The 26,737-nt window shown below is 41.2% G+C and overlaps 2 protein-coding genes across 4 annotated transcripts in view; one reads left to right on the top strand and one right to left on the bottom strand.

Moving 5' to 3' along the window:
* The first annotated feature begins 10,263 nt into the window (after positions 1–10,263).
* Positions 10,264–20,447, top strand: TRIM59 (tripartite motif containing 59). 3 transcript variants are annotated; one of them, XM_059686916.1, is made up of 3 exons: positions 10,264–10,976; positions 11,881–11,958; positions 17,528–20,447. In XM_059686916.1, exon 3 carries the CDS (start codon positions 17,531–17,533, stop codon positions 18,737–18,739), a length of 1,209 nt encoding a protein of 402 aa, XP_059542899.1. In that variant the 5' UTR covers positions 10,264–10,976; positions 11,881–11,958; positions 17,528–17,530; the 3' UTR covers positions 18,740–20,447. The 3 variants fall into 3 exon arrangements, with proteins under 3 accessions (XP_059542899.1, XP_059542898.1, XP_059542900.1); XM_059686915.1 differs by lacking the exon at positions 10,264–10,976 and adding an exon at positions 10,998–11,727; XM_059686917.1 differs by lacking the exon at positions 10,264–10,976 and adding an exon at positions 10,998–11,776.
* A 1,734-nt stretch (positions 20,448–22,181) lies between these two features.
* Positions 22,182–26,737, bottom strand: part of SMC4 (structural maintenance of chromosomes 4) — a 34,518-nt gene continuing 29,962 nt past the window's right edge. The window contains exons 19-24 of the mRNA XM_059686913.1: positions 25,376–25,520; positions 24,947–25,120; positions 24,324–24,506; positions 23,943–24,175; positions 23,174–23,357; positions 22,182–22,515 (exon numbers count right to left, since the gene is read on the bottom strand). Coding sequence (XP_059542896.1) covers positions 22,363–22,515; positions 23,174–23,357; positions 23,943–24,175; positions 24,324–24,506; positions 24,947–25,120; positions 25,376–25,520 — 1,072 coding nt within the window. The 3' untranslated portion in view covers positions 22,182–22,362. The remainder of the gene's footprint in view (positions 22,516–23,173; positions 23,358–23,942; positions 24,176–24,323; positions 24,507–24,946; positions 25,121–25,375; positions 25,521–26,737) is intronic.

Raw genomic sequence — 26,737 nt, 5'->3', positions numbered from 1 at the left:
AGTCCTAAACAACCCAACAGAATTTCAGGATGAAAGGCCCTCCACAGTGGCTGAGCTCTTTATGTTCTTTTTCTTGGGAGGCGTGACATTCTCTTTCTTCTTGAGCTGGGTCATTTATTGGCTTCGTTTCAGTTAGAGTCGCTGCCCAACATAACGTGTAGCATTAACGTAACCCATTTCTTTATGACTAAAGCTTTTTGTTTGGTGACTGGTCTGGGAAGATCAGGGTAACCTTGAACGGACTTACTGAAGAGCCTGCCCTGGACCTTCTGCTACCTACCTCTCTGCCTCCTTCACTTCAACCTTATTTCATAGTCAGCCCTGAAACAGCATATAGTCAGCCTTCGAACAGCTTATCTGTTGTTTCCTGGAACCTAGAGAGAAGGGAATGAAGGCAGGAAGAGAGGAGGCACAGGGGCTCTGGGACCTTCCCCTCCACCTGGACACCTGCCTCACCTCCTCACACCAAGCATTAAACACCCAACACTAGGGAAAGAGGAGTGGTGGGGCGAGGGGAGGGTCCATGTTTGCTGTCTTCACAAATTGGGGATTTTAAAAAAGTATTACTAAAAAGATACTGTTTACATGTAGTTACTTTCTGATTTCCACTAGTACAGAAATTTGTAGTCCTTGTTACAAATGTAAACCTTCATTTATTTGAAGCCATTAGGGTGGTTTAGCAGGTTAGTGGTCTCTAGGGTAGTTTAGCAGGTTAGTGGTCTCTAGGGTGGTTTAGCAGGTTAGTGGTCTCTAGGGTGGTTCAGCAGGTGAGTGGCACAGCCAGGACCCAAGTTTCTCCTCCCTAGTTTAGTGCTCTATCACAAAAGCTGACTCTTGCACTCACTCTTCAAGATACATGTGTCTTCTTACTATGGGCCAGACCCGATTCCCAGGATAGTCCCTGCCCTTGGTTAATGTACGTGTTTAGATGGTAGTGAGTGCCAGCCGTGGGGGAGGTGCAGGGTCCTGTGGGAGGGTGAGCGCTCAGAGGCCTCTCTGGCTAATAAAGGCAAGTCATTCTGGTGTGATTGGAGCATGTGGAAGGGGCTGCGAGGAGAAGGCAAGAGGAAGTGAAGGGGATGCAGGGTTGGACCTTGAAGAGCGGTGCAAGCTGCTAGGCAGCCACAGAAGGATCTGGGCGGGACGGGGACCCGGAAAGGTCTGTGCTTTAGAAAGCTCACTCTGTCTGCAGAGGGTAAAGCAATTAGCCCAGGGCTCCTCAGCATGGCATGAACAGCTGCGATGTGAGCCAAGATTACAAACGCCTTAGTCTCTGAGGCCGTAGGCATCACCGGACAGCTTCATCCCACAGGCTAAATGGAACCCCAGTGTGCCGGGCAAAAGCTGTGTGTACCACGATGAGAAACAGATGGGAAAGCCCTGCGTTGGAGGAGAGCAAAGCTCAAGGTGGGGAGTCCCATGAGATCGAATATCCAAGAGGAATCCTGTTGACCTGAACCAAGAGGTCAGGACCTGACTCTAGATGTTGTAATTGTAGAGAGTGAAGGTGAAGTGGGAATGAAGAGACCCCTAGTCTTGGGCACTTAGCAGAGTGATAGAGCCATTCACTGAGCTGGGGACACAGACTATGATTGAGGACATGTTCATGGTAAGGTACCTGGAGGACACCCAAGAAGAGACGTCCGGTGAGCAGGAAAACCAGCGGCGCTGGCGTGGAGAAGGAGGCCCCGCTAAAGCTGTAACTCTGGGAATCTCCATCCAATCTCCGGTAACTGAAGCGATGGTAGTAAGTTTGGCCAAGAGAAATGAGTGGAGTGAAAGGAAAACGGGGCCCAAGAAAGGAACATGAGTGAACATGGAGCTTCGGTGTAGAAAGGGACCCCCCGAAGGAGGAAGATCAGAGGATGTGTTGTCCTGAAAACCAAATATGAGAGCCTTTCTCGAAGACAGAGGTGGCTAAGGGTATAAAATGCTGTGGCAGCTTGTGGGAGGCTGTATACCTCAACCCTTAGATCCGTTTGCATGCTCAACGTGCATGGAGAGAGTTCACTTGTGCTTGACTGAGAAGGAAAAAGGACAAGAGGAGAGTGCTGTGTGAGGTGATATGTGTCAACCTGCTTTTTTTGTGGTAACCATGTCACAGTATATACATATACCCATCATTGCATGGTACACCTTACACTGACACAATGTGATTTGTCAACGATATCTTAAAGCTGGGAGGGAAAAGCAAAACAAAAAAGAAAGAGGAAAAAGACATGGATGCCTGGTGGGTGGAAGGTGTGAAGAATGAAGTAAATGGAGACCCCCCCGAGGGATTCAGGTAGCAGCTGTAGGGACTGGATGATGGGGGGCCTGTGAGACTTGGAGGTCTGGCTGGGTCACAGAGCAGCTGGGGGTGGGGCGGGGGGTTAGGGAGGCAGCATCAGGGCAAGCCTCCAATGGCTTGAAGAGACAGCGAGCCCAATTTAAGAACGTGGGGAGAAGAGCAAAAAGTCCCTGTGAGTCACCCTCTGGGGTCACAGCACGTCTGGGGGAAGCTCTGGGGGCCGAGGTTTTGCTGGTGGTGGGGACTGAAGGACAAACACAGACTGTGCTGATGAGGTCCGGTGGTTCATGCACCTGAGCGTGGGGGAAAGAGCAGTGTTCCTGGAGGGAGCTTCAGGGCACAGGGTGCCTCGGGGGAAAGCCAGCTTTCAGAGTGGAGGGAACTTTGACTGGGAAGGTGGAATCTATGAGGGAGTTTGCTTTCCTGGAAACAGAAGTTCCAGAGGTCACAGTGGAAAGAAAAGTTCAGGAGGAAGTGGGAAGGTAGAAAACTAGGTCAGGGAAAGAAAGATCAGAGCAATAAGGGGCTGACTGTGCATGAGAGAGATGGCCAGAGATGGCAGTGACCGAAGGTAGCCAGGACTTGAGAGATGGAAGAGACAGATCTCAGAAAGAATTGGCTGTGCTTCTAAGAGGTCCTCAGCCCACTGAAGTCTCCTTCCATTCCTTGGAAAGAGCATCAGCCTCTAGGAAAGGAATGGGATATCCCCTGCTTCTTGGAGAATTTACTCACGACCTGGTCGTAAACTTCTGGGGCAGGTGGGGTTGGGATTGGGGTTGTGTCACGTCTCTTCCCTTCCTGTATGTCCTCTGCTCCTCAAAGTAACTCAACCAACGCCTTTGAGTTAATTAGCTGTTGGTGTAGCGGGAGCAACCCTCATTTATATTAGCCTTTCAACCTCTCAGAGTTTGGTGTTGCTAGTTAATTCCATGCACACCTGATCCTCACAAGCTCTACACTTAAGTGTCCGGAATGCATTGTCTACCAAACACCCAGGTTACCCTGGAGTGGCTCGGCCACTCAGTAAGTCAGTCTGGTGTGGTCACAAGAATGGCGAGGGCCCTCACCCCGCCTCTGTGTCTCCTAACAAGTAAGGGAACCTTGTTTTCCTGGAAACAGAAGTTCCAGAGGTCACCGTGGAAAGAAAAGTTCAGGAGGAAGTGGAATGGTAGAGAGAGAGAAAGAAAAGCAAGAAGCAAATGTGTTCTAATGGCTATGGAATATAGTTTGATAGGGATCTACATGTCCTCTCAGTCGCTGGGGTGAGGATGCCTATTTTGGTGGGAGTGTGTGTGTGTGGGTGCTCCTTTGTTCACAAAATAACTTCAGAGGCAGACGCAGGGTAGAGCTTATAAACTTAATGATGAGAAGGCAGAAGTTCTTAAACTTGAAAAGGCCCTAGAGCAGCGGTTCTCAACCTGAGGGTCGAGACCCCTTTGGGGGTTGAACGACCCTTTCACGGGGGTCGCCTAAGACCATCGGAAAACACATATATAATTACATATTGTTTTTGTGATTAATCACTATGCTTTAATTATGTTCAATTTGTAACAATGAAATCGGGGGTCACCACAACATGAGGAACTGTATTAAAGGGTCGCGGCATCAGGACGGTTGGAACCACTGCCCTAGAGGGCTTGTTAAAACACAGATTTGCCAGTGTCCTGCCCCAGGAGTCTCTGATTCAGTAGATCTGGGGTTGGGCCTGAGAGTTTGCGTTTCTAACACGTTCCCAGAAGCTGCTGGTGCTACTGGTTTGGAGACCAAATTTTAGGAACCACGGGCTTACAAGAACACAGGAGGCTGCCTGAATAACTGAGCGGGAAGAATTTGGGGCTGGAGGCAGAGGGATCCAGGAGAAAAGGACAAGAGGAGGCCAAGGAGGTGGTGAAATGTTGGGTGCTGAGCCATGCAATCCTCTAAACTCCAGTAAAGACTTTTCAAATATAACAGGTGTGGGGCGAAGAGATTTCTTGTGGAACCTGGAAATGGGGTTGAGCTGTGCATTCTGGGATGACAAAGGGGTGAAACAGAAACATTACCCATAAGGCCAAGGGGGACTTCAAAGAAAATCCATGGAAGTTTTCAGAACTCTTAGGGGAAGGCTTGAGAATTTCCCCAGGTGTTGGATATTGAGGGTGGGAGGTGATTGAAAGGAATTGCACTTTCAAACGTTTCCCAGCTGTTCAAGGGATAGCCCTGGCTGGTGTGGCTCAGTTGATTGGGTGTCATCCCAGGCACCCAATGGTGGCTGGTTCGATTCTGGTTTCCGGTAGGGGATGTGCAGGAGACTGCCAATCAATGTTACTCTTTCACATTGATATTTCTCTCTTTCTCTCTTCCTCTCTCTCTCTCTCTCTAAAAAAAAAAAAAAAAATCAATAAAAATATTTTTTAGCCCTAACCTGCTTGGCTCCCTGGATAGAGCCTTGGCCTGCGGACTGAAGGGTCCTGGGTGTGATTCTGGTCAAGGGCATGTTTCTTGGTTGCGGGCTCGATCCCCAGTAGGGGGTGTGCAGGAGGCAGCTGATCGATGTTTCTCTCTATCCCTCTCCCTTCCTCTCTATAAAAATCAATAAAATATATTTTAAAAATATGTTTTAAAAACCCCAAGGAGTAAGTTAATCGACTCAGCCGACCTCCTCACGCACGTCTTGCAGGGAGAAGCTCTTGCTGGGGAGAGAAAGGCTCTGGGAGGAGAGAGCATTTGCATTCCTTGGGGAGAGATGGCAAAGCCTCAACTTCGCACCCCGTCAGAGGTTAGCAAGCAACCGGAAAACCCGGAGCATACAGGAGCTGCCCAACTTATGAACAGGAAAGCATTCCAAAGACTTTCAAGAAGGCCATGTTTTCATTACGTTCAAGTGACATCACTCTGCCAGTCTCCACTAACTTAATTCTTTGGTGACAAGGAAAGACAGTGAGGTTCTTATTCTGATTTAAGTTCACAAGTCGAGGCCATTTCTATACACACCCATTGGTTACTCTAAAGGGCAGGATTATTATATGATTTTAAAAAGAAATTCATTATTTTTTTTGTCATCAGAAAATATTTTTAGAAAGTGGATTTTTATTTCATACGTTAGTCTTCAACTGTGCCATGAACCTAGAGAATATTTTCTCACTTGAAAAGGGAAAAAAAGGATAAAACAGCTTTATTATAAAGGTGAAGTTGAGATAAAGTTTAACTTTCCGGTGTTGATACTCAACAGATATAGATGATCATCTGGTAAGTGCATATTTGAAAATGAACTAAATTAACCTGTCTCATAACAGGTTTATTTTAGCAAGCTCTGGCAAAGACTTGTGATGAAGGTGGCTGTGTGGACACAGAGACCATGCTTTTTTTTTTAAAAAAAAAATTTTTTTTTATTGATTTCAGAGAGGAAGGGAGAGGGAGAGAGAGAGAGAAACATCAATGATGAGAGCAAATCATTGATCAGCCGCCTCCTGCACGCCTCACACTGGGGATGTGCCTGCAACCCAGGTACATGCCCTTGACCGGAATCGAACCTGGGACCTTTCAGTCCGCAGGCCGACACTCTATCCACTGAGCCAAACCGGTTTTGGCTGGAATTTATTCTTATGTAGAGTCAGAGTATGGATCTAATTTTATCTTTTTCCAAATGTCTAATTAATTGTCCCCGGCACCATTTATTTAAACATCTTGCCTCGGTAATTTGAGATGCTACCTTTATCACGTGCTAACTGTTATATGTACCTGAATCTATTTCAGGACCCCCTACTCCAGGAGTCAGCAAACTGTTTCTTAAAGGGCCATATAGCAAATACATAGGCTCGCGGGTCATAAAGTCTCTGCTGTTGCAGGGGAAAAGCAGCCCTAGCCAAAACCACAACACTGTGCAAAACCAGTGATAGCTGTGACCCTGCTATGATTCATTCCGCCGGCCTATCTGTTTATTTTAGTACCACTAACTCATTGTTTTAATTGCAGGGATTTTTCAGTATGAATGTCTAGTAGGGCTAGTTTCCCTTCTTGTAATCTGTTCAATTTTCTAAAAATTATATATATATATATACACATACACACACATACTAATAAGAGGACAATATGCTAATTAGACCGGGAGACCTTCTGGACGTCCTTCCAGAAGCCATGGTGGCAGGGCTGAGGCAAGGCAGTTAGGGGTGATCAGGCCAGGAGGGGAGGCCAGTTGGGGGTGATCATTAGAGTTGTAAAAAATAATTCTGTCAATCATCTTTGGCTACAGAACATTCTCCCACTGAATAGTTTGAAATAGAAAGCTTCCCAGTTTTATGAAATTCCTGTCCTGTTGGAAATGTCACCAATTTATTGTCGGTAACCCAGCCATTAATCTGCCACTCCCCACTTTTGTCAGTCCTATAGCCAGGTTGAGTAGACTTGATGAACAGGAATTCAGGAATCCTAAGTGAATATGAAGCTTATAACACCCTAATAACCACTAGGACTCAGAAGCATTGAATGGTAGTCAAGCAAAGTCTCACCATTCATGTGAGTTTCATGGTTTTTGACAGCTTTGTAATTTTCACTGAACAGGAAAAATTATCTTTATAAATGCACAATTTGTTTTGGTTGCTATCGAGGGGGTGTAGGATGAAAAACATAGTGTCTCTTCAGTTGATACCAGAGCTGCTATTAGAGAAGAAACATTTTATCATTTGTTTTAGGAAAAATAACTTGGCCCTGTAAGTACGGAAGTCAGAAGCTTATATAATAAGAAACTAGAGGCCTGATGTATGAAAATTTGTGAAAGAGTAGGCCTTCCTTCCCGGGACTGCCAGCACCGGCTTCCCTCTGGCACCCGACCCCCGGGCGTCCCTCCTCCAGCCACCGAAGGCACCCGGGACCCAGGCTGGCTTCCCTGGGGCCCGGCTTCGTCAGGATGTTGGAATGACGTCCAGTCTAATTAGCATATTACTCTTTTATTATTATAGATAGATGGTTAAGCTATTTTCTATGGAGAAGTGAATAGATAACAAAGTATTGCCTCTTAAGAGAAGGCAATCGGAAGACAGGTCCAATGAGATGTGGTGGGCAATGGCAGTGTGTGGGGAGCAGTGGCTGCCGGCTGAAGCCATCACACACTGGGACCCATCTCTGCCAACATTGTCCCACTATAACAAACGTCCTTCTGTGAAGGGTGATTAATCTCCAATTGTTCATCAACAGGTGGTGGAGAGAGTGACTTTTGTTTTTCAACACAATGCAACTGTCAAGGCGAACAAGAACGTATCAACTAGATAGCAACTTTAATTTTGTTCTTGAGGTCCCTTTAAAATGAACATCTCATAACCTTGGATGAAAAGTCCTGAGGCCCCTGAAAACTGCAAAACACAGTTTCATTTCATAAATGAGTCCCTTTGTCTAAGCTTCTAACTTCATTTGAAACTATAGCTACTCCCTTTCCTGCAGATACAGAGGGTTACTGCTTCCTGGGGAAGGTACAGGGCTGGCTTCTTTCTGAATTCCCTCCTCTCCACCCTTCCCCTCCTCTCCACCCTCCCCCGCCTCCAACAACCTGCCCTTCCTCATCCCTCCCGCGCTGGGCAGGGGGTGGAGAATAGGGCAAGTTCTCACCTGACCCAGGCTATGGAAGCTGGGTTTTCCGTCTCTGGGCCTGTGCGATAGTTGAGGTGGACTTTTTTTGTCGTGGGGGGTGGGGGCTCTTTTGCAGTTCCTCGGAGACTTTGGAGTTTTTGATGCATTCCTCAGTCTATCCCTGGGACTGCTCACCTGCAGTGTGCCTGCTGACTCTTCCTGCAACCTCCAGGAGTGCCGGGATTCTTTCTCGCTTAGGCAACCCCACCCTGACTCATCTGCCTCGGGACACCCATGCTTCCTCAGTGCCCTCCAACGCTGGGAATGCAGGCAAGTCCAACACAGAAGCAATTCTCCCTCATTCTGGGTATCATGTCTTGGATCTCCCGAGGACTTAGCACCTGCCAGTTCACTCAGTCCCTCCCATGCAAAGCAGACGTAGCAGAGCCTTTCTCACTGGGCTCAGTGTGAGGGGCAGACACTGGGGAAGAGCAGCACTGAAAGCACCCCCACAGACCTTCCCGAATCCTCCCCCCAACCCTGCACACTTTCTCAGAAGGTGAGAGGTTAGAACTCCCCTTGCCGGTTCTCAAAGCCCCTCTATTCCCTCAATTCCTCAGAGTGTTCCGCCTCACAGTTCATGTCTGTGTTTGATAGCCTGTATTCTGAAGCTGCAACTAAAATTTCTAATACAAATGCCATCTTGAGGAAAAGTAATTTATTTGGTCTAGAAACGAGGGAATCGGTCAGATTCTAAGATTCAGAAGGAATCCCTTATCAGACGGCCACAAATAGATATAACTATCTAGTTTTTATAGCGATGTGAAGTTGAGACTAGCTGCAAAAAACTTTTTGCTTGGGCCTGAGATCTCAGAGAAATTTGTCACAGAGATGTCCTGACCATTGTTTTTATCATGATTCTTCGACAGAGGAAAAGCAATGTGAGATGAAAATCATTCTTAATCACACAATGATTCATATTAATCATTCTCAGACCATGTGATCATTACACGCCTTTGAAGAGAATCCTTTCAGTGTTCCAAGTCACATTTGGAGATACAGTTGAAAAGGGCTGTGTGAAAATAAAGTCTATATAATACTAGAGGCCTGGTGCACAAAATTTGTGCACAGGAGGTGTGTGTGTGGGGGGGTCATCTCCTCAGACCAGCCTGCGCCCTCTCCAATCCGGGACGCCTCAGAGGATGTCCAGGATCAGGCCTAAACCGGCAGTCGGACATCCCTCTCGCAATCCAGGATCACTGGCTCCTAACCAAAGTCAGTTAAGTCCAGTGAAAGCTATTTCTGCTTTCTTGCTATGCACACAACTCTTTTTAGGTAAGAAAGCATAGAGAGGAAAACACAGGTGGAAAAAGACAATCGGGCTCAAAGCATTCTGAAGCTGCAACTAAAATTTCTAATACAAATGCCATCTTGAGGAAAAGTAATTTATTTGGTCTAGAGGAGGGAATTGGTCAGATTCTAAGATTCAGAAGGAGTCCCTTATCAGACGGCCACAAATAGATATAACTATCTAGTTTTTATAGCGAAGTGAAGTTGAGACTAGCTGCGAAAAACTTTTTGCTTGGGCCTGAGACCTCAGAGAAATTTGTCACAGAGATGTCCTGACCATTGTTTTTATCATGATTCTTCGACAGCCATATTCGTACATCCTAGAGGCAATTACACTTAAAATTTTAAAAAACTTTGAAATTAAGAATTTATTATTTTTTCATGGCAGTTTTAAGTTCACAGCAAAATTGAGGGGAGGGTATAGAGATTTCCCATGTATTTCCTGCTCCTTGCAAATGCATATCCTCCCCCATTATCAATTTTCTCCACCAGAGCGATATATGTTGTTACGTGATAAACCTACGTTGACATCATAATCACCCAAAGTCCACAGTTAACATTCCCAATTATACTTTTTTTTTTTTTTTTAAAGAGAGAATGATTTCATAGAGGTATACCACATTTATTGGTATGGAAAGATATCCACAACATTCTTCTGACAGAAGTTAAAAAGCTGTCTATCTGGAGGGCTCTGTTTAAATAGAAATATATGTGCACAATACAGTTGAAGTGCATATATACCACCATGTAACAGTGGGTATCTCTGGACATCACCGGGATCCACATACTATAAAGAAACTTTCTTCAGTAGCAGAATTGGGGCAGACACCTGCGGTTCGTCCCCGTCATGTCATGCACAGGAACCTAAGACCTGCACGCGGCGCGACCCACAGTCCAGCGGCGCTCCTCATCTTAGCGCGGCGGTTCCGGGGGAAGCTACGACGAGTGTATCTTCAGATACAGCTGGATCAAGTTTCCCAAGAAAAAAGGGAAAAGGACGACTGATGCGCGTGTTTTCTGACTCTAGGCCGGGCTCAGGGGTGACACGATAACGCGGAGAAACTGAATTTCAAGTGGAAAACACGGGCGTGGGAAGCGTAGAGAGAGGGGCAGGTCGTCCTCCCGAGCCCCAGGTCCCACCGGCGCTCACAGGGCGAGTTCCCTTTAAGGACAAGAGGCCCCGCTTCCCACGCCTGCCCCGCGCTCGGGCAGGGCCAGGGGTCCAGGTTCCGAAAACAAAGCACCGGGCTCAGGGGCCGACCCGAAGGCCTGCGTCTGCCGTCCGGGCGGGCGGGCGGAGACTTCTCCGCGCAGGGAACCTGCGAGGTACCAATGGACGTCCCAGGCTCCACGTAAAAAAATCGTCCTATGAACCGTTCCTGTATGAACTGCATGAGCCCATCCGGGCTCCGCGGCTCCCGGAAGCGTCCCAGACCCCAAGCACCACCCGCAGAGCGCCGCCCGAGGCTCCCTGAGGTCGCCCGCACCTAGTGCGCAGGCGCGGAAAGCCGGGCCTCCAGCCAATCCCTGGCGGCCACGCCCCCGCCTCCGCAGGCGCCGTAGGCCGTTTACTTTCGAACGGCGGCCCCGCGCGCTTTCCCATTGGCCGACGCTCCGCAATTGAATGTTGCCGGGAGACCGCACCTGCGTCGGAGGCTCCGCGAAGCCCCGCCCCGTCTGGGCACCTGGAGGCCCTCAGGGCGGAGGGCGGGGAGGCGAGGCAGTGCTCTGCGTCCGCGTGGAGGCCGGCGCGCTCCGTTCTGGCTCGTGAGGCTGCCTGTCTGACCCTCGCCGGGTGAGTGCAGGCGGCGGCGCTGGACTCCTCTCCGCTGCCTGGGGCAGAGGCTGCTGTCCTGCGTGGGTGTAGAGGAGAGTGGAGGGGCGTGATGGAGGGAGTGGGCTGGGGACCCGCATCTATTCTTCCCTCCGGCCGCGTTTGGGGGGTTCGGGAAGCTCGTCCTCCTCTCTCCAGCACGGAACCGCCTCTCTGTGAGGGAGCGGCCCTCCGGGGTGGGGCCGGGAGCGGAGCGGGGCGCCCTCCGCGGGAGCCGAGCCGGCGGAGGCACTTCGGGGGGGGGAGGCCCGGAGGCTCCTCGTCTGCCTCCGGGGAAGGGGAGGGGGAGGGAGGGGGCACTGCTGTTTTGAGCCCTTTGGTCCGAGGTTCTTTTGAGGACTTACCAGGGGAGGAGTATTTGTGCCCATTTTACAGATGTGCACCCTCAGTTCTGAGGTGCATTAAGTGAACGTGACCCCGGGTCTCCCAGTACTATTTTGATGGCAGAGCGGAAAGGTAAACAGGCGCCGTGATGGAGCCGCCGAAGCCGCTATTGCAGCGTTAAGCTGGCAACACGGTCCAGGGCCGTGGATGCCTCCTGTCTGCTGACCTCGAAGCGACCCGAAGTGGCCGCGAGTGTTTGCCCCCGCCCGTCACCAGGGTCGGCTGACACTCCTTGGGGCTCAGAAGGTACTTGACGTTAGAAAAGAGGCGCAGGATCATTGGGACTTTGAAGGAACAAATGATACCGCGCCTGCTGCTGCAGCAACTGGTGATGTTTTTCACGACTTTTTAAAAAAACACAGTGTGGCAAGAGGAAGGTAAACATCAAAGACAGTGAGAGAGAAACCATTCTTGTGGTGTCGTATTTAATGTGTATTTTTAGAATGTAACCTCTGAAACATTAAAACTATTTTGATTTTAGAATAACAAGAAAAGAATCTGGAAAAGTTGGACAAGATACAATATCGTCAGTGTCCAAACTAGAAGACCAACAAAGCAGGTAAGCTCTGGGAGAGCAAGTGAATACAAAATAAATTTTCAGAAAAATTTTACTCTCTGGTTAAATTGCATCACTTCTTTTTAGTTTGGGGAAACAGGTTGATGCCAGAATGCAGGAAAACAGTACAGATGTGCAGTTAAAATTAGATCTGAGGATGGGATTTTTTTTTTTTTTAATTTGAAAGAGTTGTGGTGATCCTTTACTGTTTTGTACAGTTTATATGCACGAAAATATTTTAAAAACTTAACCTACGTGTATAGGAGGCAGAATTGTAGTATTTCTAAAGTAAGCCTTTAATTGCCTGAAATGTGCTTGTTATCAGTTAGGGCCACAAAGATGTGAACCCCAATCTGGGTGGTGGCACTTTTCCAGACTTACAGCTGACTCACACTGTGCGTCCTAGAGCAAGTCATCTAACTATAATGTAAATATTTAGTGATTGTAAAGTGCAGTGAGTGTTTCATTACCACTCATGTTTAGAGATGAAAGGCAATAACACGTTAGTCCAGGGGTCCTCAAACTTTTTTAAACAGGGGGCCAGTTCACTGTCCCTCAGACCGTTGGAGGGCCGGACTATAGTTTAAAAAAAAACAACTATGAACAAACTCCTATGCACACTGCACATATCTTATTTTGAAGTAAAGAAACAAAACGGGAACAAATGCAATATTTGTATTTTCATGTGGCCCGCGGGCCGTAGTTTGAGGACCCCTGCGTTAGTGAATTAAAACTTACAAATACTGTTTCCACGGGAGAATAGCAGTGATATTTTTGGTACTGCTTCATTCTCCATCATTTGTTGTCAGTGCTGGCCCCGCCATAACAGGCTGGTTAGACATTGTGGAGACTCCATAGGAAATCAGTCCCCAGGGGAAAGACTGCATACAAAGTTTAGAAATTAAAAAATGTGTTTTTGATACTTAAACACAAGAAATTTGTGAAATAATTTGTTACTAGATGATGTAGCCTCAGATGTCTTACTGAGAAGATTTTTTATATTCATATTTCTTGGTGACTTTTAAAACAGAAGCAGGAAATCTTGAACTAATTATCAATTTTTCTTGGGCTTTTAGTACTCATTGGAGGAAAAGAGCATGTTATATTGGATTAATGAAAGTATGCCACTTTGGTAATGACGGTGTATGGCTTCAGCTATGCTCTCTAGAATTGTTTTTAACCCTATAGATTTTGCTGAGAGTGTTTTTATTGTTGTTTCACGCCAGTAAATTACATATTGGCTGGGTACAGAATTCTAAGGTCCTGTTATTTCCCAGACCCTGTGGACATTGCTACGTTGTCTTCTAGCATTCCTTGTTGCTTTGGAGATGTTCTGGGTATTTGCTGAGGTGTAACCAACATCTGAAGATTTGGCTGGCTGTGGTCCGAGATGGCTCTTTCACTTACATGTTGACACACCTCATTGCTTCTCCAGTGGGTCTCTCTCAGCAACCTATCAGGCTAGTTAAGGGCCATACCCAGAACTGTTGCAGCATCACTTGTACTGTGTCCTGCTGGTCAGAGCAGTCACACACGTCCTGTCTAGATTTTTGGGGGGGGTTTGGAGGGCGGGAGAATAGAATTCATCTGTTGATGGGGGAGTACCAGCGAAGTCACATTACAGAAGAGCATATGTGGGTGATAGTTGTTGTGGCCATCTTTGGAAATTATAGACTCCCCGAGGACAATTTGGAGACCATTATGTTCCTGTGCTCCTTTTTTAGGTATCTTACTTTTCTGCCAGGATGTTTATAGTATTTCTTGCCTTTATTTTTTTTCTTTAAAATTTTATTATATTTTTAATTGCATGTTAATAGTTGAAATTAAAACAGCATTTTAAGTTTATAATGAAAAAAAAAAGGGGGGCAGCTCTCTGCCCTCACTCTCTTCACTCCTGATTCCTGCACTCCAGAAGCAAGCACTTTCATTTCTTTTAAGTATTTCTAAATAATAGGCCTTTTATGTTATTTCTTGATTTTTCTCTTATAGATATGCATTGACTTCTTATATGGGAAGATTTAGTGCTTAAATGCAATTTCCTTCTCATATTCCCTCCCCCCAATATAATTATGTAATTTTCTTAGTTTGGGCTGTTATAGACTGGGTGCCTTAAGCATTTATTCCTCACAGTTCTGGAGGCTAGAAAGTCTAAGATCAAAATCTTACCAGTTGGGTTCTGGTGAGAGCTCTCTTCCTGGTTTACAGATGGCCATTTTCTTGCTGGGTCTTCATATGGTGGAGAGCAGAGAGAGAGAGAGAGGGAGGATGGGGACGTGTTTATTTTTGAGAACTCTCATGTCAAAACTATTTTAGTCAACATTGAAAAGTTTTCTATATAATTAAAGTGTAGGATGCAAATTGTCCTCTTGTCCGGGAGTTCAACCAGGGGGCGGGGCCGGCTGGGGGAAGGGAGGGAGTACCTGGCCGGCAGTCGCTAGGGACCCTACCAATGCACAAATTTCATGCACTGAGCCTCTAGTTTTTGTATAGAATTTTAGGTTGGAAGCCATTTTTTTCCTTGAGAATATAGGGTGGAGCAAAGGTAGGTTTACAGTTGTGAGTACACAAAACACATTTATTCTTGTATTATTATTTATTCATTAATTATTGAATTATTTATTATTATAAACATATTTTTGCCCATCCCTGTATTGAAGGCATTGATTCATTGTCTTATAGGGTTCAGTGTTGTTACATACATACAGCATAACTAAAATCTAACATATTTATCCTAGAAAATATACATAGCCTAAAGTTTTTTGCTCCTTTTCTTCCCATTAAGAGTTTAGGCTGGTTATGGAACATTTCTGGTGCATAAAACTTCATACTAGTTTCTGGAAGCACTAGCTTCTCAGTGATAACCAGCTGTATCTATCTTTTGTTTCTCAGGCAGCAACCAGAGTCAGAAAGTCCCTGGTTTTATAGTTATTGTCAACTAGGCTTGCTTCTCAGTATCTGACTTCTCATGAATTTCTTGCATAAAATTAGTTCTTAATAAATCAGCAAGAAGAAGGTAGTCCAAGAGTAGAATTTGATTTCTGTATCTTCAAGTTTTCCACACATTTCTGATGAAATTTTATTTAAAATTTTACATATTATTGAAGTAACTTTGAGACCATAATATTTGCTTCCATTTTTATATGAGCTCAGGAGATATTTTCTTTACAGTATTGTCGTGAATTCCTCATTTGAAAGAAAGTTGAGCTTTTGGGTTCCCTAAATGGGGTCTTAGAAAATGTTTTGTAGCTTTTGACAAATATAGGGCTTTGGAGGGAAAGGTTGCATTCTGTTTCAAGGGTAATTTTTGTACTTAAGCATTAAATAACTAATATTAAATCTAAGTTGAATATATTCCCACCTCTCAAGTCTTATTCCTTGTTACTTGCTATTCTGTCCCTTCATGACATCACTGAAATACTCTGAGAAATGTGTTGTTTTCTTTGGTGCTTCTGTGTGATTTCGGAGCTCTCTGTAGATACAGGCTAGAGCCATGAAGTTGCCCCAACACGTCCTCACTTGAATTTGTGTGCAGTGAGTGTCATCTCTAGTGTTGCCAGTTACGTTAGTTTCCTGGAATGTTTCACGGTGAAGTTTAGTCTCTGTGTGACACATCCTGGTTGATTAGGGTTCTGAGTATTGGTCAGTCTGAAGGGAGTGTGTTTTCTGATGTACTCAACTGTTACAGCTTTTCCTAAGAGGTTTTGCTGTTTTAAAGAAACCAAACAACTAAGATCTGGCATTCACATTCGTTTCTTAAGAGCAGCGGTTCTCAACCTGTGGGTCGCGACCCCTTTGGTGGTCGAACGACTCTTTCACAGGGGTGGCCTAAGACCATCCTGCATATCAGATATTTACATTACAATTCGTAACAGTAGCAAGATTACAGTTATGAAGTAGCAACGAAAATAATTTTATGGTTGGGGCACAACGTGAGGAACTGTATTTAAAGGGCCAGAAGGTTGAGAACCACTGCTTAAGAAGCAGTGTTTACTTGTGAGTGAATGCTTACTATGTGTCACATTTTGTGCTTTGGACACAATTTCTGTCCTCATTGCAGGTTTACATTCTAGTGGATAGAAAAATGTAACAAAATAAAATCCAGTTAAATGCTGTGAAGGGGAAGTGCAGCAGTTTAGCTGAGATTAACAGGGCACTTAATCAGGAGATAAGGATTTAAGTTGAGATTTGAAGCATGAATAAGAATTTGATTTTGAAAATGGTGAAAGGAGCATAGAGCTAAAAAGTCTAAAGAGGTTTTTATGTTTATGAAAAGTATAAATTTCTTGTTTGAAAAAATATTTTTATTTTTTATTTTTAGAGAGTGGGAAGGAGGAGAGAGAAACACCGATGTGAGAAGGAACATTGATCCTACCGAGGATCGAGTGTGCACCCTGGGCATGTGCCCTGACCTGGGCATGTACCCTGCCTGGGAATAGAACCTACAATCTTTTGGTGCATAAGATGATGCCCAACCAATTGAGCCACACTGGCCAGGGCGAAAGTATAATTTGTTTTCTCAAACTTTTATTAATCTTTTTATAGAGGAGGATTTGGTAATTACCTGAATGACATTGGGTTTTTTGTTTTGCTTTTCAAAATTCTTGAAACAGTGGTGTGACTTGATTTTTCTCTATACCTGGGATTGTGGCTTGCATTGATAGGTACAAAGGAGTATTAAAAGGTGATAAGGTGCAAAACTGTAGGCTTGTTGGAAATGTCAGTAATAGCTTGCTAAGAGGTCAAGTTACTTCTGTCAAAGAGGGTCTCTGAACTATTGCTCAGCTTCTTGCATTAAGGAGAGATGACTAATGGTGTTCTTTACCACTCATATTCTAGTGGTCAGTAATTTTTTTTTTACCACACTTCATTTTTGAAACTGATTTTTATTGCAAGGACCAATTAAAAAATGTTTTTCTCTTCTAAATCTTCAAATTAAAATTACTTTGACATTTCTAGAGTCAAAGCAGCCCCACCTAGACTCTCTCCTGTTGCTTATTCTATCCTAAGCTTTCCTTGTTGCACTGTCTCCAGCTTTAATGAATGTGCTCTCAAAATTACAAATAAGTAAAACATAAAATGACTTTAGAGTATTACACTATGTAAGCACACCAGTCATCCAGTTTAAGAAATAAGAAATTTATAATAAGAGTTACTAGAGAAATTTAGTAACTTACTTTAGAAACTGTGGTTGAGCTGAGAGCATGAATTCTTTTGAATTTAAGAATGTAATTTTGCTAAGCCTAACTTATTTTAGCATTTTAGAATGTAGGAAGTTTCACAGAATAGTTATAACCATTAAGCAGACTTCAGCAGAAGACCGAATTTAAATCTTCATTACATAGGAACAAACTAAAATAACTTCAATTTGAAGCATTAGAAATTAGAATTGTTTTGTTTTGCTCTTAAAGATGATACCGCATTAAATTAAAAAAATCTTAATAAATACCTTAATTATCCTCTTTTAAATGACAAGTACAGTATATTAACTATTTGGAGGGTAACAACTAAGACTTTATGTATGTGCAATTATCTTTGTTATATGTAGACTTAAAATACTTTTTTCTCTTGACAGAAAATGTACAATTTTGAGGACGAGTTAACATGTCCCATTTGTTACAGTATTTTTGAAGATCCCCGTGTACTACCATGCTCTCATACATTTTGTAGAAACTGCTTGGAAAATGTTCTTCAGGCATCTGGTAACTTTTATATATGGAGACCATTACGAATTCCACTAAAGTGCCCTAATTGCAGAAGTATTATTGAAATTGCTTCAACTGGGATTGAATCTTTACCTGTTAATTTTGCATTAAGGGCTATTATTGAAAAGTACCAGCAAGAAGATCATCCAGATATTGTCACTTGCCCTGAACATTACAGGCAACCCTTAAATGTATACTGTCTACTAGATAAAAAATTAGTTTGTGGTCATTGCCTTACCATAGGCCAACATCATGGTCATCCTATAGATGATCTTCAAAGTGCCTATCTGAAAGAGAAGGACACGCCGCAAAAACTGCTGGAACAGTTAACTGACGCACACTGGACAGACCTTACTTGTCTTATTGAAAAGCTGGAAGAAGAAAAATCTCATTCGGAGAAAGTGGTCCAAAGTGATAAAGAAGTTGTTCTCCAGTATTTTAAGGAGCTTAGTGATATATTAGAACAGAAAAAAAAAAACTTCCTAACTGCTCTCTCTGATGTTGGCAATCTGATTAATCAAGAATATACTCCACAAATTGAAAGAATAAGAGACATGAGGAAGCAGCAGCTTGAATTAATGACATTGACAACATCTTTACAAGAGGAGTCCCCACTTAAATTTCTTGAAAAAGTTGATGATGTCCGTCAGCGTGTGCAGGTCTTGAAACAAAGTCCACTTCCCGAGGTCCAGCGTATTGAAATTTATCCTCGAGTAAGCCAAGTATTGAAAGAAGATTGGAGCATAACAGAAATTGGACAAATTAAGAAACTTCTCATTCCTGAAATGAAAATTTCTTCAACCAGGATGCCATGTTCCTGGCCTGCTGATGAAAAGGAAGTTGAATTTTTTAAGATTCTAAACATTGTTACAGTTACAGTAATTTCAGTGATACTGATGTTGATCCTCTTTTTTAACCAACACATAATAACCTTTCTAAATGAAAATACTTCATTGTGTTTTTCTGAAGTCTCTATATCTGTTTACCAAAGTTTATCTAACAATCTGCACAATTTAAAGGGTATGCTATATCACACTCTACATTTACTGAAGGAATTCATGTGGAAAATAGTCTTTCGTTGAAAATGCAAATCTAAATTCAAATAGGCTTTTTCTAAACAGGGACTAACAACCATTGCTAAATGAAGAAATATGGGTTGCATGGATGAGTAAAATAGCCAACTAAACTATTAGAATTGCAACAAATATATAGAAATATTTTAAATCATGTTTCTGTTGGATAGAAATGTATCAGAAATGAAGCAGTGTCTCTGGTTTTTGGTCTGAAAACTAGAATAAAATCTAGTTGATTTGAGTACTATCCTTTTTAATGGATTTGAGAGGTTGACTTTATATTGTTGTGGCATTTAAACATTGTTTTACCAATATTGTCTTTTAGCGTTTATATGGCTGTAGTGATTGACTTTGCAGTTCTTCATACATAGCTTTTAGAAAAAAAGATGGTAAAATCTGTTAAGTACCTATGCACTTATTTTTGATGTGGCTTGATTCTTTTGCATGGGCAAATAAAGATGGTGAGGTTTTAAAATCAAGCAGCAAAGTCTAAAATGATAAGGGATTGCTTAAAGATGTTTTTGATCAAATAAACCAGATCCACACATTGTTTTAGATGGATTTAAGAGCCTGAAAATTGTTTATCAACATTCACTTCTAATAAAGCTATTGCTTTTGGAAATCTTAAGTGTTGTTAGAGAACAAACAGCAACATTTTCTAAGAGTATTCTGTGGTTTGTGTTACTTTAGGATTATATTTAAGTTTAGTGTAGTGTTCAGTTGCCAACTAAGTTCTTGGATAAAAATTTTGAAACGTTACGTATTCTGTTCTCATTAGACTTAGATGTCAGCATGTTAACTGTATTTGTCTTAAAAACTTACACTTTTTTTTTTTTGCCAAACATTCTCTTATGCTAATGCCTAAGTACCAATTTAATCTTATTTCCTTGAATTTTACTTAAAAGAGAGCCAACACTAAGATGGCTGGCTAGGTCTCTTTATGACCAGCATCATAATATACCTCACACAATTAACTACTGTGTGGGCAAAGAACATTTGAGATTTTGATTAAAGCATTAGTCACAACACAAAAAACATGTAGCTTTAAATACATGTAAAAATATTCATAAGCACTGAAATGTGTCAAATACTTAATTTCACATTTGTGAAGTAGGTATGACCCCCCACCCCTGCTTAGATGAAAAACCACAAAAAATTTGTTCAAGGCCATGTAATATATGGGGGACTCTTGCCAGTTTTTAGTGGACAAAACTTATATAGTATACATGAATACAGTCAGTACAGGCATACCTCGTTTTATGGCACTTTTGCAGAACATTGGTTTTTTATTTTGCGACTGAAGGTTTAGTTGCAACCTTGTGTCAAGTTTATCTGCACCAAAAAAATTACAACTTGCTGAAAACTCAGATGGTTAGCATTTTTTAGCAATATAGCATTTTTAAATTAAGGTATTTTTAAAAGATATAATGGTGTTGCATACTGAATAGATTGCAATTATGTGTAGCACAAGCGTAACCTTTATATGCACTAGGAAACCAAAAAAATTTGTTTGATTCGCTTTATTGTATTGTGGTGGGTGGTCTGGAACCAAACCCACAGTATCTCCAAGTTATGCCTGATTCTTAAACATGCTGTTCTCTTTTGTACTTTTACTGGGAAGATGAGATTGTGTAAAATTTAAAGTGTATATTAAAATATTTCTAAGTTTCACATATAACAAAAGTATATATTTTAATAAACTCTTTATATTTTACTTTTATTGTCTTAAGGCACTCAAACTCAGGAGTGGTAACTTTGGAGTTTTCATATGGGTTGTGGGTGGGTATTGTGCACTTTGTTATTAAAGTGTAATATTTAATTCCACTCAGCTCTACTCTCACTAATGTAAAAGCACTTGGTTATAATTATAGCCTGAGTTACTTTTCCCTTCCATGACTGAAAACAAATGACCAGGCTGTGACATGTCACCCCATTAATCAGCAGGGTTGATTCGGCTATCTGGCTAGCTAGGCATGGGTGATGGGTGTCTCCTTCCTCCCTCACCACTCCATGTGTCTCTCTCCCGAAGTTGTCCGGGTTTAACCAGTTTTTCTGTCAAGGGGCATACAAGTAATTGCTCGCCTGCTAGAGCCTCCAAAGCTCTCAAGATCCGTTTGTAGGAGAACTGGATAGCAAGCTTCCAAGACTCCAGACACATCCAAATGAGGCAGTGCCTTTCCCCAGTGCAGTTAAAACTAAACAGGCCAGCCTGTGTGGCTCAGTGTCAACCTATGAACCAGGTCACATGCCAGGGTTGCGGGCTTGAACCCCATGTGGGGTGTCCAGGCAGCAGCCGATCAATGATTCTCATTATTGATGTTCCTATTTATCCCTCTCCATATTCTCTGAAATAAAAATATAAGAAAATAAAATTAAATGACCACACTTGAGTTTCAGATCTTTATTTAAATGCACACTAATGTTATTTACATTTTGAATGGCTATGTTGATACAGACCTTTGTTGGATTTTTAGTACCTAAATAATGCTTTACTGCATAATGAGCTAAGTAACTAAGTCCTCAGGATCAATATCTAGAAATTGAACAGTAAGGACAAAGACTTCTGATTCAATACCAATATTCCTTCTGAAAACCAAATTGTTGCCAACTTATTTCCAGTAGTCTATTTCTTGAGCTAATACAGTGTCAAACAAAAACTGCTCCAAACCCTGGCAATCAATGGGCAGGCAAAAACAATCCTCCCTCTTAATTTCCATTTACACTCTAGACATTAACCCATATATATTTCATTCTTTTTTTTTTTTTTAAATATATTTTATTGATTTTTTACAGAGAGGAAGGGAGAGAGTTAGAAACATCGATGAGAGAAACATCGATCAGCTGCCTCCTGCACATCTCCTACTGGGGATATGCCCGCAACCCAGGTACATGCATGCCCTTGACCGGAATCGAACCTGGGACCTTTCAGTCCGCAGGCCGACACTCTATCCACTGAGCCAAACCAGTTTCGGCAATATTTCATTCTTTTTATGAAGCAACTGTAGTGGGTATTTCTTTTTGTCACTGTATGCAATATCCTGGTTGTGTTCAGACTTTCTCAGTTTGCTGGCCCTCTTGCAAGTGTTTTAAACACCAAGTTTTAGAAAAGCATATAAACTAAATTCTCACCCTTATAAATAAAAATGACTCATAAAAAAATATGCCCCCAGTATTTGGGTAATAAATAGTGATTGTCTAAATTAGTAAATTAAATGGAATGCCTTTGGAATTTATAAACTAATAGTTGGCAAGTTTTTCCACTGTACGTCAAAGGTCCATGAGAGTATGTTGCATCTTGATAACATGAACTAGTTTAGAACTTGAATGTTAACTAACATTCTTTTAACTCTGCTGGTAGCAATAGGGGGGGAAGGGCAGTAACCTGAACTCCAGGCATCTTGTTTTCTCCATAGTCTGCTGCTTAGAAAATTATCAGATTCTTACAATCTCCTAGAAGCAGGGAGGATATTTTATTAGACTTGTAACAGCATAAAATAGAAGCCAGTTTACACGATCAAGTTTAGGAATATGAATATTATACAGTTTATAATCCTTCACAAATAGAAAAATCAGTAATATAATACACCGAGTCTATGTTGATTAGCTTCGACGAATCTTCAGTATAAACAAGTTTAACAAAGTCCTTTAGATGCAATTTCTTTTGGGTTTACTGCAACACTTTTTGTTATATTGTATGTCTTATAAATTCCAATTAGTCTATCTGAAATCTCAAACATATTATTTCGAAGAGAAATGATTATGAACTGGGCATTTTTTGTTTGTTCCTAAAGAGAAAAAAAGAATAAGTTAGAAATATAAAGTATTAAAAGGTACATCATAAACATCTAAGCTTCTATTTTAGGCAATGAATTTAATATAATATTAACAATTAAAATGAACAGGAATGATGGGATAATTTTTGAAACAGTATTTGGATTTGAGAGGAATTTGAGGATTTCTGGAAGGATGGTTGCTTAGAAGTCTTAGTGGATTAAAAAAAAAAAGATGTAGCCTGGCCAGTGTGGCTCAATGGTTGAGCGTAGACCTATGAACCAAGAGGTCATAGTCTGTTTCCCAGTCAGGGCACATGCCTGGTTTGTGGGCTGGATCCCTAGAGTGGGAGCATGGAGGAGGCAGCAATGATTCTCTCTCATCATTGATGTTCCTATCTCTCTCCCTCTCTGAAATTTAAAAAAAAAATCTACGCAGAGACAGAAGATTCTAGCTGTGTTTCTGCTACTAACTTACATTATTAATTTATATTTCACTTTCCCAAAATGCAAATATTTGGCTCAAGTAAAGGACTTTGCCTCCTTTGACACCCCAGGACACAGAGAACAGTTTGGAAAAAAACAAGTAATACGGTAAGTCAACGAATTCCATGTGCAATATCTGATGAACCCGTAAAATTTTTAGGGTAAAAACCTCTAAATGATTACTTACATATATATAAAATGCAACAATGGACACATTTTTAAAATCAAGGGCTGCATCAATCTCATCCATGAAGTACAGGGGAGTGGGTTTGTAGTGATGAAGAGCAAATACCAAAGCCAATGAACTAAGTGTTTTCTCTCCTCCTGAAAGGTTGAAAATCTTCTTCCAACTTTTCTTAGGTGGTCGAACACTGAAATAAAGAAAATCTTGTTAGTCCATAACTACCTTCCTCAGGAATTTCTAACTTGCTTTTTACAATTCTAAACTTTTTGGGGGTAATTTTATAAAACTGTTATTGGAGGATGAACCCTTAGGGACATCTACCAAAATTTTAAGATTTAAACCAGCATGTTAATAAGTACTTCTTTGCGATTCTTCCCCCATTTCCAATGTAATTTTTACTCTGCAATTTTACATTCCTGATGTTAAACTTAAATGACTAAGATTTAAGAAAAAGATGTGTAAAATTAAATATTTGTTTGCACAGAATTTATGCTCTAAAACTGACAATATGTAAATAAATTTAGTATTTAGACTTAACAGAACAAGTTGTGTATTTTCTATTCTTCATATCCCACCCCTAAAAAAAAAATACTAAGAATCTGGAGAGCTATCTATAATAATAAAAGCGTAATATGCTGATTAGATCAGACAGCTGAATGACCTTCAGACGAAGCCGGGGCTCCAAGGGCCGAGTCCCTTGCATGAATTTCATGCATTGGGCCTCTAGTGTGATATAATAGGAAGATCCAAAACTCAGCATTTAGTTACAAACCTGAACATGATTCCTTCAGAGAAAGGATCCAAGCTGTCTACAAGCTCCAGTTCAGCATCGCCTCCCAAAGTAAGCATTTGGTAATTTTCCTTTAATTTATTTGTTATTATATAAAAACCTGCCATGAATTCATTAAGCCTTTGTTTCCGAAGATCTTCATATGCCTGTCTAAAATTATCTCTTTCATGAGTAATTTTGTCCAATTCTGCTACCCGTTGTAAATATAATTCTTCCTATGAAAAGAGTATTTTTGTGAGAATAAATATTCAGTTTTAAATTTGAGATGAGAACACTGTTAATTATATAAAATCAAAGATCACAATTTAGGCTGAGGATGAAAAAAGAATTTTTGGTTATGATTCAGTAATAGTTTATTCATACCTTCTTTTTATACTCTGCAATGGCACCAAGATTTGGTTTCATTTCATGACATTGGGCTTCCAAAAGTGCAATTTGATTTGTTATAGAATCTGGATTCTTGATTGCTTCAAGATCCTCTGGGCTCAGAACTAAAATCTCTTCAACAGGATTGTCTTCTATGGGATGCAGTGATATTTTTGAAATCTAAAAGTTTAATGAAATGAAGGTTAGGGAGGGCACAGTACTACCATTCATTGTTTAAAGAGTCAAAACAATATGACAACTTAACTATCTACCTAAACAACATATACCAAGGGTTTGTGACTAATCTGTGTATCTACTTTTCAAAGGACTTCAAGAAAAATAGTTGTAGCGTTCCAAATTCTGTTAAATTTCCACATCAGCCCGTAAGTGAAATGTTGACTACTAAAAATTACTCAGATTTTTCTGTATTTAATATTACTACATATTGTTCCTAATGTAACCTATAAGCCTGGGATGTGATTATATCATGAATTAAGAATCATAATATACCCCAAACACACACACACACACACACACACACACACACACACACACACACCCAACCCTTTTTCATAAAGGGTATTTTAAAATTATTTTTAAATAAATGTTAACAATCTCACCTCTTTTTGCCAGTATCTTATTTTAGAATTATGTTCTGCAATGTGACCATCTATTTGTTCAAGTTTCAATTTAATACTAAGTGCATCTTTTTGAAGAGCATGTTCATTTTCTTGAATTACTTTTAGTTCCTGTAGTAGATTACGATGTTCTTTCTGGACCTCTGGTAAGGACTCCTAAAAACCAAGAAGAACTGCTACATATATGGCTTTCCCCAATAAAAAACAGGTTTTTTCATATTGCAAAGCCGAAATTGCCCCAAGCCCCTTCCATTTTAAATTAAAACTATTTATTCAAAAGTTACAATACAGTACTTATATTTTATTGTATAAATACAAGTTAATATAGTTATAAGTTTTAATCTATTGAACAATTATTATGCAAGGTATTGATGTCATATATCCAACTGCTTAAACTCCCTTGAGTCTTACCTCTGCAGCATTTGTATTCTTTATGACCTCTGTTGCTTTGTCCTCAAGACTTTTCAGCTCTGCTGTTAAGTCACCTATTTCTTTCGCAGTATCTCTTATTTCTTTTTCTGTGCGAAAGACAGAGTCTTGCGCTTTTTTAAGATTTCTAAACCAGCAAAATAATATGTTAAAAATGTGCTCGTGTGACTTGTTAATCTGTTCTGAAAATCTACCAAAGAATTTTTCATGACATATTAATGCAATGCTTCTTCTATTACAAATTTTGAAATTTACGATTTATAAAACCACCCCTACACTAGTTTTTAAGTTTATACATACACTTGTGGGATGTTGTATATTTTATTAAACTCTCATTACAAATTAATGAAACTTTCTTATATAAGCTTCTAGCATCATCCAATCTTACACTATAAGGAAAGTTATTAGAGTATATTCTTTTGTTACTTTCTTGTCAGACTGGAATAACTTAAGTCTCTATACCCATAAAGCTACACATTCAAATAAAAATTACCTTCCAGTTCACCCTGGCTGGGTGGCTCAATTGGTTGGAGCATTGTCCTGTACACCGAAAGGTTGCGGGTTTGATTCCCAGTCAGGGCACATATTGGATGCAACCAATCAATGTTTCTCTTTCTTTCTCAAATCAATAAACTAATAGTTATTTCTATGTTAACAAATGTGTTTAGGCAAACTTCCATTCTTAACAAATGGCTTATTAGAGCCTTTAAGTAAAAGGCACTGGAATAATGAAAAAACCAGATAATTAATATGCAATTAGTTTTTTTCTAATTTTAAGATAAGCAATAGCTGCTTACATTTTAATACTTTCTATACATACTTAGCTTTATTTTAAAAACATTTCAATAAGCAATCTAAAAATTAATTTTAAAAGATCTATGAATGGATAAACTTTTTGTGATCTGGGACAATGGAATAATAGAATTAAGAATGTAGGTTACCAAGGCAGTTTTGCCAAGAGATCTCATTTTTATCTCTTACTTTTCTTCTAAGACCTAGATCCAATCACTAACAGAGAAATAAAACTAATTTCTATGTCCTCACAACAGCTGGGGAGGTAACAGAACTACACTTTGCCAAGAATATCTATGTATCTGTGTGTTTGTTTGTTTTTAACTGCTCACATGACAAATGTTTAGCATAGCTTTCTCCTCACTAAAGTCCTTTCAGGCAACATGTCTGCTAGGCTTAATAAGTAACAGTAACAGAAAAATTTAATGCACACTGAATATTAACCCCTTTCCGCCCTAGCTGATTTGACCTGCAGACTTCAGGGTGCCTTGGTTGCAGGCCCGATCGCAGTCCTGGTCAGGGTGTGTGTGGGAGGCAACCAATTGATGCGTT

The sequence above is a fragment of the Myotis daubentonii genome, chromosome 3 (assembly GCF_963259705.1).
Source record: "Myotis daubentonii chromosome 3, mMyoDau2.1, whole genome shotgun sequence".
Taxonomy (NCBI): domain Eukaryota; kingdom Metazoa; phylum Chordata; class Mammalia; order Chiroptera; family Vespertilionidae; genus Myotis; species Myotis daubentonii.
Note: the sequence above shows the minus strand (reverse complement) of the source record. Positions and strands in the feature narration are given on the sequence as shown.

What these genes read in the sequence shown, in the direction of transcription:
- TRIM59 (XM_059686915.1), top strand. Translation starts at nt 11,698, where the DNA reads ATGATACCGCGCCTGCTGCTGCAGCAACTG. An exon ending in GCCTGCTGCTGCAGCAACTG is followed by an intron (nt 11,728 to 11,880) that starts GTGATGTTTTTC and finishes TTTTGATTTTAG; the next exon opens with AATAACAAGAAAAGAATCTG. An exon ending in CTAGAAGACCAACAAAGCAG is followed by an intron (nt 11,959 to 17,527) that starts GTAAGCTCTGGG and finishes TTCTCTTGACAG; the next exon opens with AAAATGTACAATTTTGAGGA.